The sequence below is a fragment of the Ambystoma mexicanum genome, chromosome 3q (genome assembly GCF_040938575.1).
Source record: "Ambystoma mexicanum isolate Mex_15411 chromosome 3q, UKY_AmexF1_1, whole genome shotgun sequence".
Lineage (NCBI taxonomy): Eukaryota > Metazoa > Chordata > Amphibia > Caudata > Ambystomatidae > Ambystoma > Ambystoma mexicanum.
This window is the reverse complement of record NC_090926.1, coordinates 183,781,831-183,796,301: the sequence shown is the minus strand read 5'-3', so window position 1 is coordinate 183,796,301 and position 14,471 is coordinate 183,781,831. Positions and strand designations below refer to the sequence as shown.

The 14,471-nt window shown below is 48.8% G+C and overlaps 1 protein-coding gene across 1 annotated transcript in view; it reads left to right on the top strand.

Annotated features, from left to right (window-relative positions):
• The window catches only part of LARP4 (La ribonucleoprotein 4), a 615,863-nt gene that overhangs the window by 97,266 nt on the left and 504,126 nt on the right, over positions 1-14,471 (top strand). Inside the window, exon 3 of the mRNA XM_069653450.1 lies at positions 6,994-7,152. Within this exon, the coding sequence (XP_069509551.1) occupies positions 6,994-7,152 (159 nt within the window). The remainder of the gene's footprint in view (positions 1-6,993; positions 7,153-14,471) is intronic.

Here is a 14,471-nt window from a genome sequence, read left to right as displayed (position 1 = left end):
CGGGAGCTATTCCTCTCATGAGGCCTCCGCCTGCCAGTGTCTAAACCTTCGGCGGGGAATGTCTTCTTCGGAAAATGCCAGAAGCTAAGTCACTCAGACCCCATGAAGGACATTTTCGGAGATCTTTTTTAGGAAATCTGCCCTCCAGGGCTGGATTCTGTTTTGACAGTTCCCGTCGCAGCACTGGTTGTTCCGGCAGCTGTCCCACCCCTACCAGTTACCCCACCTCCAGCCCTTCTGCCTTTGTCTCCAATAGACACATCTTTGACAGAGCCAGATGTAACGCAGGTTGATCCGGACGCATTCGATGACGCCCAAGGGGATCAAGATAGGGATGACCAGCCCCGCTCTGTTAGGGTCTTCCCTGACCGGGTACTGTACATGACTCTTCTGGATGTTCCAGTACCTGAGGCACCACCTCCGCAAGAAGGGGTGCTTTCGGGGGCGTTCACCTTCGCTCCTCAGGAGCGCACCGGCTTGCTCTTTCAGAAGGATGTTTTGGCCGAGATCCGCAAAGTCTGGGATAAGCCACACTCTGGACGGCATGTTAACAAAAAGATTGACACTCGTTATAGGCTTCATACCTCGGGGGAGGCAGCCTTAGCGTCTGGCCCACTTCCTTCCTCCACAGTGGTGGCGGCAGCTACACTTCAATCTCGACCTGCCTCGGTGTCATCTACAGTGGCAGCTCAGGTTCTGGCCAAAGAGGACAAGTTGCTTTACTCTTTGGGGAGGAAGATCTTTGCTAATTCGGCTCTGCAGTTGCGCCAGGAGAACGTGGAGCTCATTTTAGCGGGGGCAAATGTGAAAATGTGGAAAGGTCTCTCGGAATTTGAGTTCATTCCTGCTGACAAGCTGGGCGATTTTAAGGCTGGCTTATCAGATTCCAGAGTCCTGGCACAGGATATGCTTGAGGCTGTGGGGCATCATGTCGACACCTCTGCTCGGGGCCCCATGCTTGGCGCGACACGTCTTGTCAGGCTTGGCTTCATGTCACAAAGTTTTCCAAGGAGGTGCAGGTTAAAGTTCTGAACCTGCCTTTTCAAAGCAAAGAACTGTTCCATTCGTCAACAGATGTATAGCGGACTAAAACTAAGGACAGCACTCTGACGGCCAATTCTTTGTCCGTTCTGGTAAACCACCTTTCAGGGCTCAGCACGCCTTTGCAGCCTCGTCCTTCCTCTGGTTTTTGAGGGTTTCTTGATCGAAAACACTGAGTCGATCCTCCAGCTGGAAACTCCTGCCGGCATCGTCAGCGGGGCCAGTTTTTCTCTCGGTCCTTGGCCGCCATCTCAGGATCTGGGGGCCCCGCCTCTGAGAAGCCCGCTAATTGAGTTTTTGGCGCTCACACCAGACCCCAGTGGGAGGTCCCATTGCGTCTCACTGAGAGGCGTGGCAGACTATCACTGAGGACCGGTGGTTCTTGTCGTTCGGGCTTGCGCAGTGGAGTGGAGTGAGCACCTATTTTTTAATACATAAAACAATGTGTAGTCAAGGCAGGAAAAACAGAACAACATTATAATGTCAACGTAAAGATGATCGATTGAGATTCCACTTTCTATGGCTTGACGCGTTTCGAGGCGTGGCAGACTATCACTGAGGACCGGTGGTTCTTGTCGTTCGGGCTTGCGCTTGCCCCTTCCCACCCATCAATACTCCCTTTCAGCAGTCAGGGATGCCGTCCCTCAGAACTGAAGTCGAGAAGCTTCTGGATCTCAAGGCCGTGGAACCCGTTCGCATAGGGGAGCGATGGGAGGGCTTCTACTCAAGACTGTTCAGTGCCCAAACCCAACCAGGCTGGCCTGCACACCATCCTAGACCTTTCCCAGTTAAACTTTTCTCCCCCCCCCACCTCCCCAAAAGAGAAATTCAAGATGATCACTCCTGGTCAGATAAAGTCCTCTCTACAGTAGGGCAACTGACTCTACGTGGTGGACCTGACCTTCAGGATGTTCATATGCATATACTCGGTTGCCAGTCAATTCGTCGAAAAAAATTGGTCGACCAGACAAATGGTCGAATCAAATTGGTCGAAAACCATTTCGTCAATTTTTTTTTTCTATTTTAACCCTTTTTTTTTTTTTTTTGGGGGGGTCCCCCCAACCCCCTTTTTTCTCTAAAAACCCATTTTTTAACAAAACGAAAACCCAAAAAATAAATATATAAATAAAAAAAATTTTCCGACGAAATGGTTTTCGACCAAATTGCGTCGACCAAATTGCAGTCGACCAGTTTTTTTTCGACGAGTTGACTGGACACCCATATACTCATTTGGATCCCGCATCGGAAATACCTAGTTTTCCATGGGGAGGAGCATTTCCTGTTTTGCGGCCTCCTGTTTGGTCTCAGCTCGGCACTGCGTGTCTTTACGAAGATATCGGCCATCACAGCTTATCTTCGGCTACAGGTTATCCATGTGTATCCATATTTGGACAATTGGCTGCTGCGCAGTGCCTGTCCACTGAAAGCCTCGAGCAACCTTCAGTATCGCCCCAGCTCCTGTTCCTCCTTGGGCTGTCGCCCCAGCTCCTGTTCCTCCTTGGGCTGTCGCCCCAGCTTGATTTTCCTGGGTTTTCGTTGGAACATGATCAATTGCAGTGTGTACCTGACTGGGGACAGAATGGCAGATCTGTTGGCCACGTGTCACGTGTTTATGCAGTAAGAGCATGTCGGCCTGGTGGTTCCAGAGGCTCCTGGGCCTCTTGACTTTGTGCGTGCTGGCTCATCCTGTTGCTCGTCTCAAGATGAGGCGGACATAGATGCTCTTCGGAGCCCCTGGCTTCAAGCAGTGGACCCAGATTCCAAAATGATACTGTTTCCACCTTTCATGATGACTGACCTCTTGTGGTGGTCATCACTCAGCAATCTGTCGGTGGGCGCTCCCTTCCAGGACCCTGGCCTGCTACTGACTGTCACGACGGACTCCTCCCTCCTGGGTTGGGGTGCAACACTGGATCATCTTCAGGTTATGCTTTCCACAGGACAGACAGCTTCATATAAATTATCTGGAGCTTCTGGTGCTGAAAGCGTTCAAACCAGGCATTGTCAACAAGGTGCTCCGTGTCCGTGCGGACAATGCAGTGTCCATGTTCTATATGAACAAGCCCGGGGGTACCAGGTCTCCTCTTGTGGATCTTGCCATTCTGATTTGGGAATGGGCCATTCAGCATGGCATCTGGCTGGTAGTTCACAGCCCCGGCCAGCTGAATGTTACTTCGGATGCCCTCAGCTGACAAGTAATTGATTGGCTACGAGTGGTAACTGAAGACAGACATCCTCTGGGACATTTTCCGCTGTTGGGGCACTGGAGAAGTGTACCTCTTTGTGAGCTCTACAAACGAGAAGCTTCCCCTGTATGCTTCAGGAATAGACTCGGAGCCTCCTCACTCGGCGATGCTGTTGAAATTCCATGGCACAACATGAAGGCCTACGCTTTTCCGCCTCCTCTCTGATCCATCGGGCGCTTTGCAAGCTGAGGAACATGGTGAATTGCTACCTGCTGTCCGATTAACCTTGGTGGCCAGCCAGGTTATGGTTTTTGGAGCTTCAGCATCTATCAGTGTGCCCTCCGCTCAAGCTTCCTCTGGTTCCCGACCTGCTTCACCAGAGCGATCGACAGCTGTGGCACCCCTCCCCACAATCGTTCAGCTTGGTGCCTGAGTTCAGATCTTTAGAGCGCTTCAATTTGTCTCTGGATGACATGCACATTATTCAAGCGGCTAGGAAGCCCTCAACATCTCAGTATAGAAGTAAATGGCTACGCTTCTGTCACTGATGTTTGGCTAGGCAGCTAGACCCCAGGGAGGCTACTATCGACATGGTCTTGTCTTTTGTCTCACATCTGGAAGAGTCTTGCATCCATGTCTTGTCATGCAGGACATATTTATTGGCTGTTGCTGCTTATTTTCCACTGACCAATGCCCCTTTTCACTGTCTAATCCAGTCATTAAAAGACACTTTGCGGGCCTGATGCATCTTTATCCTCCTGTTTGCAGCCTGCATCCAAGGTGGGATTTGAATGTGGTCCTTGCGGCCTTGTCATAAGCCTTTTTAGCCCATGGCAACTGTTGATGATACTTACCTTTCCTGGAAAGTGTCCTTTCTGATTGCTGTGACTTCGGAAAGGCGTGTAAGTGAGCTTCAGGCCTTGTCGGTTGAGCATCCATGCTTTACTTTTCATAAAGATAAGGTTGTCCTGCGAACGAATCCCGCCTTTCTTCCTAAGGTGGTCTCAGATTTTCATCTGAATCGGTCGATTTCATTGCCTGTATTCTTCCTCGACACAGCCTCAGGCAGAAAGGGTTCTGCACTGCCTAGATGTTAGAAGAGCCCTTAAGTTCTATGTGGACAGAACATTGGAGTTTAGGAACGCTTCGCAGCTTTTTGTGACCTTTGGAAATGCGCATGGGAAGCTGGTCTTGAAAGCGACCATCTCGGTGGATCGCGGCTTGTACTTCGAAGGTGTATACCATTCAGGGTCTTCATGCTCATCTTGTGCGGGGCAAGGCAGCTGCCGTTGCCTTCCAAAAATGTTCCATGGGAGACCATCACGAAAGTGGCTACGTGGGCCTATTTCGGTCAAGCTGTGCTTAAGAACCTGTTTCAATATGGAGTTTCGATGCACCCATAGTTCCTGTGAGGAGTGCTTGGGAATCTCCCATAAGTATGGAGGAAAGGGGACGGGATTTGGGAGTATAATAGTTATTTACCGTAGTGACTACCTTACTCCTAGTCCATAGCCGTCCCCTCTAAAAAGGTTCCTTGGTTATTGCTTAAAGGTCATAGACCTGGCACTAGAAAAGGACTGATGGACGATGTGCTGGGGGGAGCTAAGGAGGGCGGGGATACGGCTGCGTGCAGTACCCCACGTAAAGAGAATGACACATTTTTGAAAAATGTGATGCTTTTTACAAAGTGCTCTGGTCCCGGCCCACAGGATGGAGCAATGTCCCAGAAATATGGAGGAATGGGGACTATGGACTAGGAGTAAGGTAGTTACTACGTTGAGGAACTTTATTGAAATGTTTGCTGCTGCCAGTTTCACTTTAGGCACATATAAAAGTAAGCAAAAAACCCAGGTGTCAAAGACTAGGCTGATGCAAAAAGATAATTCCCAGTGCTGATAGTCTTGAACAAAATGAGCAAAAGGTGAGGGGTGAATCTTAATGCTTCACTTCTCTGTAAGCAGCCAGGACCGCTTCACAAGCACAATGTTTGGGGATTTATAGGACCATGGAGAGAAAGTTGCTAAAATAGAAATCTTTCCTTGGAGGATGGATGTAAGTGTTCCTTTCCTTTCATCCACAAGGCACTTGGGAGATTGTCAGGTTGGGGGGGTTTAGAGGAAGGGGTAGGTGGGAGTGAGAGGTAATGGTGGAATGTAAGGTTTGAGAACTTGGTGTCCTGCCTCTTCAGTTCTCAGCCAGGTGCCTGAGGACGTGACTTTGGCGTTGTCCAGAAGGAACCTTGATCATAGCTTCATGTTGGCCCTTTGAAATGGAACAGTTTCTTCATTGGTGCTTTGAGTCAAATCCACCCTCTGTCCTGTAGCTTGGACACAGTTCTGTCCCTTATTTTGGATTTTGCATCTTCATGGTCATTCAAGGAACCCTGCTGTATATTGCTGTAGCAGCCTACAAGAAAGTGAAAGGTGGTGCCTTCTCACTATCTAATGTGGTGGCCAAATACCATTTTGATGCGCTCCAGTGACTGTTTCCACCAGTGAGAAGTACTCCCTACCTGAGACCTCAATATGGTGCTCTCTGCTGGCTCACAAACACTTGTACCTATGGCTTCAGTTGACTTGAACGTGGTGTCTTGGCCGATTGCATTCCTAGAGGCCATCACTTGAACTTCAAGGTATGTCCTCAGTCAGTCCTTGCGTGAATTTTCAAAGACCATGTGAAGCCCCATATGCATGCATCCTTTCTGCCTTGGATTAATGCAGAAATCTGAAAGCATCATGGGATCACAATGCCTTTCTTCCATACTATGTCCTTTGAGTGGGAATATGTACTCTTCCTAATTTGGGTATTTGTTGAGCTTTGAATGTATCTACTTGCTAGAACTATGGAGATCAGGTCATCAGACTTTGTACTTATTTCAGGATTTCTCAGACTAGCGGCTTCTAAAGCTCCTATTGCTCACTTGATAGTTTCCTGTGTTATATGGCGCTAGACTTGCCAGGGATTCCTTCCGCTGAAGGGTCTACATGCTCATTCTTGGGGCCAAGGCAGCCTCTGTGCCCTACCAGAAGAGTAATATTTCTTTGAGGTCCTTAACAAGGCTGCCACTCTCCTTGCTGTCTTTTTGTTGGAATTACTGCTTGGACTCCAGCACCCATGCTGATGCTGGATCTGGGGGGGAAGCTGTTCTGCAGAACCTTTTTGGTTTGTGGCAGGTGGACTTCCTCCAATGTGTGAATGCTAATTAATCTTTGACAAGAATTGAGGAGAGCTATGGACTAGGTGTATATTGGTCACTACAGTGGGTAATGTTGGGTTTTGTTCCCCTCTTACCTTTAACCTAGCTCCTCTGTTGCAGATTGACTGTGCCTGCAGATCATGCAAATGTTGTGACCTAAACCTACTGTTCCTCTGTATTCCCCCTACACCCCCAAACACATTATGATTTTAATTGGTTATTTATGGCGCGTTTTAATACACAGAGGTTTCTAAGCGTGGACCCGTGGATCAAACGTGTTGCTCTGCATAGTCTTGCTTGCAAGGTGAGTGTGTTGGCCCTTAGCCATCCTCCCAAGACAAAGTGAATCCATACATTGAAGTGCCTACAGGTGGCACAAAGTCCTTACAAGGAACCAACATAATGCTGTAGGGAAGATTTAATATTGTGTTCCTTGTGATTTAAAATCTATCCTGCATTAAATGCCAGTAGCAAGGTTTTTAATGTTTCCTGACTGCGTCAGAACACTGATGGAGAATTCGGTGCATCCTTTTTAGGATTCATTTGATTATAAACATTTTTTTTAAACAGGTAATTTAACGGCTTTGGATGGTACCTCGAAGAAGTATGAAGTAATGTATTCCTCCACTACCGAAGTGGCACGAAATGGCACGGATGCAGAGGTAGAATCAGCTAACGGAATGGATTTAGCACCTGGAGAGCTTGCGTACCCCTTGTATGAGTTTCCTGGTAAGTTAACCAGCTTGTGTTTATTGCTACATTTTTCAGTATTTTTCTTTAAACAAGATGACCCCCACAGCCGCCCCATACCAAGATGGAAACTGACTCATCACAAAAGTTGGCATCTTCACTAGTCGGAGGATTGAAGAATCCTCACTGTGCCTTCCAAAGGATTGAGGCCTAGGTTGTAGGGGGAGCGCATAGAGCTGGTTCCTTTACTTGAAGGCCTTAGTCATTTACCAAGACTTAGCAATTAGTGAATGTCAACCCTTTCTATTTTTTAGTCCATCTAAATTATTCCTTTTCTCCTTTCACTCCCATGTTGTATTTTCTCAGTTTTAAGGGCATTTCAAGAAATGTCTTGGTTATGGTGGAGAGATGTTGCTTTTTAGTAAATTCTGCAACCTTCAGCACTTGTGGGTTTGTGCAAGTAATGGCTTGTTGCTGCTTTAAAGTGCTTAATATCAGTCCAAACGTGAATATGACGAAACAAAAAATAAGATTTGTAGTTAATATGAACAGGGTATTTTGCATCAATGGGTGCTTGTTTTTGTGCTTTGTGCTTTTTGCAGCTTGTTCCCTCTATGCCATTTCTTTTTTGTTCCTTTTGACCTCACACTTCAGTGCGTGAAGTGGCTTGTTGGCAACTTGAACCCTATACAGCTCAATTTGGGTTTCCAACTATTGCTAAAATCACCTGGAGTCTGGGTTCTTTTGGGGCGCATATACTGGTGGATGTCCTTGCTTACTTTTTTTATTAAGTGGCATTGGGGAGGGACATGGGAATGATGGCCAATATAACAATGAAAGAGCGAGGCAGTCCTACTAGGCCTGTGAGCATTTAGAACGTACAAGTGCTGTCACTTTATAATTTGTTTCGGTTGCCTGTTGGCAGAATATCCTCTTATGGTCCGTTGCAGTGTGGGATCACGAAGACTGTGGCCAGGATTTGTGATTTGCTTTTACCCCAATGAATGGATCTATTTCAAAGAAAAATGCAACTCTTAAGGGCGGGTTAAGTTCTATCACCTATTTTATTCATTTCCAACAACTGTTGTGCTTTAGAGTTGACACTTTTTTTCAAATGGGAAATGCTAATTATAACAACCTTTACATTATCTGCATTTTATTTTGGCCCTGATAAGTGTTGTGGAAAAATGGCCAGACTTTATTCTGGTGGATTGATGAACACTGTGTAAATCAGTCGCAGACACATCTGTTAGGATGAATTTCTAAACTCTGGCCTTGAAAGAAATTTAGGAGGCCACCCACATTATGTAACGTGGGGAAACTGGGTGCTTATCCAAACCAATCAAGGTAGAATGAAGAGTGGTCAAGGCTTGGTCTCGGGGTAAGTGAGTTGGGTCAGGGAGTCCACAATGAGCAATGAAGGATTACACTGAGGTTAGTACAAAAATAAATTGTATTTATTATTGGCCAAAGGACACAAACCATGATTAGGAACAGGTGGTCATGCAGAATGATCCATTACCACCACAATCCCTGAGAGAAGGTAAAATGGTCATAGTACTGACGGTCCATCGGGATTATAACCCTATATTATAAAGTCCAACCCTAAATTGATTGGGTCCTTCTGCCCAAAAGCTCACAAAGCTTTGTAAGTGTTTTAGGATTTGTGGGAGAAAGGGAGGATGGTGGCTGAGGATGTGAACAAGGGTAGGTGGGTGTGGGAGGCACTAGCTTGTGACGAGGTTCGGCAATGGCACTTAATTTGCATTAAATAGATGAAAGATGGAGTCTAGTAATTTCAGGTGCAATAGGTTTAAAGCCTCAAGGCCACTTGAGACGAGGGAAAACTGCACAGAACAAAACCAATTGTTGCCGAAGAGTGGCCCTAAAATGTCCTCCTTGGAGGCCGTATGGTCCTAGACAATTCAGTGGTCTTGGTTCTGGAACACCCAAACTGGTTGAGTCCCAAACAGACCAGTACGATAAGTATGTGTTAACGGTTTTAGCAAATCAAATTACGGAAGAATTTTAAGAGCAAGAATTAAAAGAATCAACATTCAATGATGGTGTTCAAGTAAAATAATTCAAGAGTGAATGCAGATCATAAGTTTTCGTAAAAAGAATCAGTTTTTATCGTTTTATGGTCAAAGTAAATGAGTGGTAATATTTTTTCATAGTAAGTCAAACCCCCCCCGCCCCCCACAAATCCATGACTGCTCATAATGCAAGGAAAGGACAAGACCAGGCACACCTACTAACACCCCTGCACCCCCAGCATTGCCCATCCAACTACTTGGTATTGTACCTGATTATCTCATCTTTCGACCCTCGTGTAACCATGGTCAACCAGCACTTATTTTCTACTGGTTTCCCCTACTGCTACCGTCTAAACTGTAACTCTTGTATAAGCTTTAAGTGTCCAGTTACCTGAGGATTCGATGTGTGGTACAAATAAAGAAACTAAACCACTGCAAAACCTCACTGCCCACACCTAACCCAGTCCTCGCTTTATGTCCCCCGCCCCCTCTGCCCCTAGCCAGTTGCTCTTTCTCCAAATTCCACCTCACCAGATCACTCCCTCTGCACTGCCAGCCCACACGTCCTACGCCGCTGCTCCCCCTTCTCCCAACTACCCATAAGGGCAACCCACCAAATGTCCTGCACTCATCAATGCTAGGTCAGTTTCCAAAAAATCAACTCTGCATCTATGATCTTATCATGGATGCAAACCCAGACATCATTTTCATTATGGAGACCTGGTTCTGAGTAAGAGCCCCTCGCGCACGAGACCTTCCCACCTGGCTACATTCTCACTGTCGAACAGATCACGAATGGGAGGGGGGCTCGCAATATTTCACAAACACCAATGCAAGCTCTGCTCCAGCTGCAGATTGAGCAAATGCTCCCAGTGCCTCTGTCTCCATCCGGATTACAAGGAAGCAGAAAACCAAATTTGCCTAGGTTTCTCCAAACGCACTGTCAAGGATTGGCACAGTAGGTTGGCGACATGGCTCAATGCCCAGGCCTCTACCCCATGTGGCAAGCAGGGGCATGCCTCCCCCAGGACCAGCCGATCCGAGGGGCCTATCTGGCTTTGGAGGTAGGCTCGTCCCGCTGGGGCAAGGCCTCTACATCTTCCAAGCGGTTTCCAGCACACCAGAGGGTGCGCCTAAGAAGCCGCCCACAAAGGCCAGGCCGGCGTTGGATTTGGTTCTGGTCGGCGTGTCTGAGTTGGCTAAGGGAGCATTTGGTGTGGCTTCGGGGACGGACTGGCCTAAGGACTCTGGAGTCATGGCCGGAAAAGCCAGGCGACGCATCTCACAAGACCAAGGTCGGACAAGAAGTCCAGGACTCCCTCCTCCTCCTCGTTGGATGGGAAGTAGTCTACGGAGAAACGTTGCTCTTCTTCGGACCAATGAGTCGTCCGAACTCTGTTCCAAGTCTTGGTCCAGAAGTGCCTCTTCTCTGTTGAAGGATGGGTCGGTGCCGCTGGCCATGCTAGTACAGACTATTCCTCTGCCCTTCCACATTTGACGCCCATGGCCCCGTTGAACATGTAGTTGGGGACTCCGACCCTGCTGGTGATCCAGGAAGCTCAGTTGCTGGTGCCGACGCTGACTGCTCCATCTACGGTTTCTATGGCGGTGGAGGGGTAGCTGTCCAGGGGACATTTGCTGGTCAGTGTGGAACACCCGTCTAACGATTCGCCGTGAGTCTGGGGCGGCATGCACATCCATTCTTCCGATGGATATTCTACAACATGTGCCGCCTTCTACCTAAAAGTTGGGGTCTGACCAGGTAGAGGGACAACCATTTCTGGATCCTTTGGCGTTTGGTCTGCAAGAGGTTTGTCTGTCTACGTCTGGGGGGGGGGATATCCTGCCTCAATACCCTTTGGTCACTGCATTCTATGCTCTCCATGCAAGTGCCGACGACGCTACAAGCACTTCTGGGCCAGTTCGACACCCAGCTCCTGGTTCCTCCGGTGCTGGTGGTTCCTGTGCTTGAACCCTTCTAAGGGTGGTTTCAGCTGCCCCTCGTAGTGGAGAGCCTTCTTCCGGGGGTGGGTTGGCCGTTTCTGCCTTCTCCCAGAGGGTTTGTTCTACCCAGGAGGGATCAGGACGGTGAATTGCTGGAGTCTGAGGTGGACAGCATTCAGCAGGATATACTCTTTCGAACGGCGAACACCTGGGACACTGATTCGGAGGTGGATACTTGGAGTAGCCCGGCTCAGCCCTCGCCGCGATGACATTGGTGCTTTTCATGCAATGACGACGAAGGCCTGTAACGAGTTCAGCCTCATCCCGGAGGAAGAGGAAAGGGTTTTCTGGTTTCCCATATGGGGAATATGGGGAAGAGGCAGAAGGTGGTTTTCTCGAGCCCCGTATTGTTGGACCACGTATGGCAGGAAGGCCTTCGTACAATGCACCACCTGTTTTCAGAGCCAGTAGTCAAAGGCTGCCTGGAGGAAAAAAAATTCAAGGTGCTGGTATTGACTTGCAAGTGCCTAACGTCGCAGCCTACACTAGTCGGTGGTTTTGGCGGCTGCCAGTAGGAAGGTGTGTTCCCAGCAAAAGTGTGCAACCCCCCCTCCCCCCCCCCCCCCCCCAGCCCCCTAGAAAATGGGGGACAGGTGTTTCTGGCCTCATTTGATCTGGAGGATGCATACATTCACATCCCAATGCAACCCAGGTTTCTACGGTTCATGCTCAGTGTGAATCATTATCAGTTCTGGGTCCTCTCCTTTGACCTAAAGTCGGCTCCCAGTACTTTGACCAAGTGCCTGGCGCCGGTGGCGGCTTACCTTCGCAGAGAAGGAAATCATGTGTATCTGTACCTCTGACTGGTTGGTGAAGGGGGCGACTCGTCAGCAGGTGGCGGACTCGCTCAATGCAGCTGTGTGCCCGTTAGAAGTGTCTGGGCTTTGCCGTCAACTTCAGAAAATCCTGTTTGACTTCTTCCAAGGAGTTGGTGTTTCTGGGGGCTTGTTTTCAGACAGAACTCTATCAAGTCAGGCCGGCCCAGGAAAGGATCGAAAAGCTACTGTCCTTGGCAGGTTTGTTTGCACCAGGAACGCCGGTCATGGTCCGAGCGTACATGTCTTTTCTCGGCACCATGGCATCCTGCATCCCACTCATTCCGAAATGTCTGTTCATGCGACTTGCACAGGAGTTCCTCGCTTCAGTGGTTTCAGAGTCACAGCTCCTGGTCCGACAGGGCGATCATCTCCCTGTCGCTAGCCAAAGCCCTGAGGTGGTGGACTCTGACAACCTTATGAAAGGCATGCCTCTGGTGGAGCAGGAGTTCCGGTATACCATCGTCACTGATGCCTCCCAGGTCGGTTGGGGTGCTCACCTGGATGAGTTTCGGGTGAAAGGCATGTGGTCTCCCCCCCCGCCTCCCCCTGCCCAAGAAAGTCTGGTTGCATATGAACATTCTGGAGTTCAGGGCGGTTCACTGAGCTCTGAAATACTTTCTGCCCCTCATTCAAGACTCAGTGGTTTGGTTTCTCAGACAATACCACCGCAATGTTCTATCTATGCAAGCGGGTGGGGGACGCTTTCGGCGTCCCTGTCCCAGGAGGTTTAAGCCATCTAGCACTGGGCCTTGGCACACATGGGTCAGCTCTGGGCATTTTACCTACCAGGGATTGAAAACATTCAGGCAGATGCTCTCAGCAGGGAGTCTGCCCAGATCCACGAGTGGCGGCTGAAGGGCAAGCAGGTGGCGAGGATATTCGCGAAGTGGGGCTACGCCTCCTTGACTTGTTCGCTAGACCCAAAAACGAGCAGGGCAGTCTCTTTGCCAGCCAAGTGTCTCATTCGGGCTCAAAGGGGGACTCCTTCTCTTTTCCGTGGATAGGCCTGTTCGCCTGCGCCTTACCTCCGATTCTGCTGATCAGAAGAACGATTCCGATTTGCAAGGGTCCATGCAGGATCATCCTGGTGGCTCTGTTCTGGCCCAGGCAGACTTGGTTTTCAGACCTTCACCTAGCGAGGGACAACATGCTTCATCTGGTTTTAGCACTGTAACTGCTTTCACAGGACCAGTGGATGGTGTGGCATCAAAACCCGGGCTCACTTCGCCTAGCATCGTGCCTCCTGACCACTCTGAATTCGGAAGTCTGACAATCAGGAATGTTGCCGCATTTTGGCTGTGGCAAGGGTGCCGTCAACCTGTCCTACGCTAGGAGGTGGAAAACATTCTGTGCCTGGTAGTCTCTGCAGCAGGGCTTGCAGCTGTTGGGAGTTTCGTCTCTAACTCCTTCCTTACCTTTTCATGTTGGCAGAAGAGGCTCTGGCATAGTCATCTATCAAGGTCCACTTGGCAGACATTTCAAAGTTCACGCTGCATCTCAACTCTACGTCTGTTTAGTGATGGATTGGTGACCCTTTTCCTCAAAGGTTTTTTAGGACTTTACCCCCAGAGAAGAGGTTTTGTCCAGTCTGCAGCCTCAACTTGTTTCTTTCTCGCTGCCCTCATGAAACCTCCGTTTGAGCCTATGTCAACGGCTGCCATCAAATTTCTTTCATGAAAGGTCGTGTTTTTGGTGCCCATTACCTCTACCAGGAGGGTCTCAGAACTGCAGGCCCTGTTCATTGACCCTCCATACCAGCGTTTCATGAAGGCCAAGTTCTCCTCTCTACGAATCCCCATTTTATTCCTAAAGTAACGCTGCACTTTCACAAAAATGCTAAATAGCTTTGCCAATGTTTTTTCCTTAAGGCTTTCACTCCAGCAACGTGAGCGTTGCATCCCTTGAATGTCAAGAGGGGGTTGAAGTTGTATCTGGACAGGACTAAGTCTTTCAGAACTTCAAGCAACTCTTTGTGGCGTTTAGCCCGCCCAGCAAGGGGAAGCCGATTTCGAAGCAAGTAATTTGAAGATTGGTGTCTACGATAACTTTCTGCTATGACAGAGCCAACACACCTCTACAGTCGACCACCAGGTTCTCATTCTACGAGAGCCACAGCGTTGGCGGTGCGTAGGGCAGGCATACCGCTCAGTGACAATTGCCAGAAGCGACGTGGTCGGTACCACAATTTTCCACCAGACAGTACTGCCTGCATCTGCACCATGTGCAGGTTGGGCGTGCTGTGCTTCAACGCCTATAGTAAGGTAAGCCCTGCAGCTGGGTTAGATTTTTTGGCTCATATGTTAATGTTCCTTTTAACTGAAGGGTTATCTTTCGAATGGATTGTGTCCTCCCACATATTCCTCATCTTGTGATAATTTGTTATCTCCAGCTTTGCTGCTTTGGAAAAAATTCTCAGCAGAGGGCGCTGTGCTCGAGGTTGTGGCGTCGAGTCCCACGACGTACTCTGTACTCTGTCGATGTCACCGATGGTATAAATAGC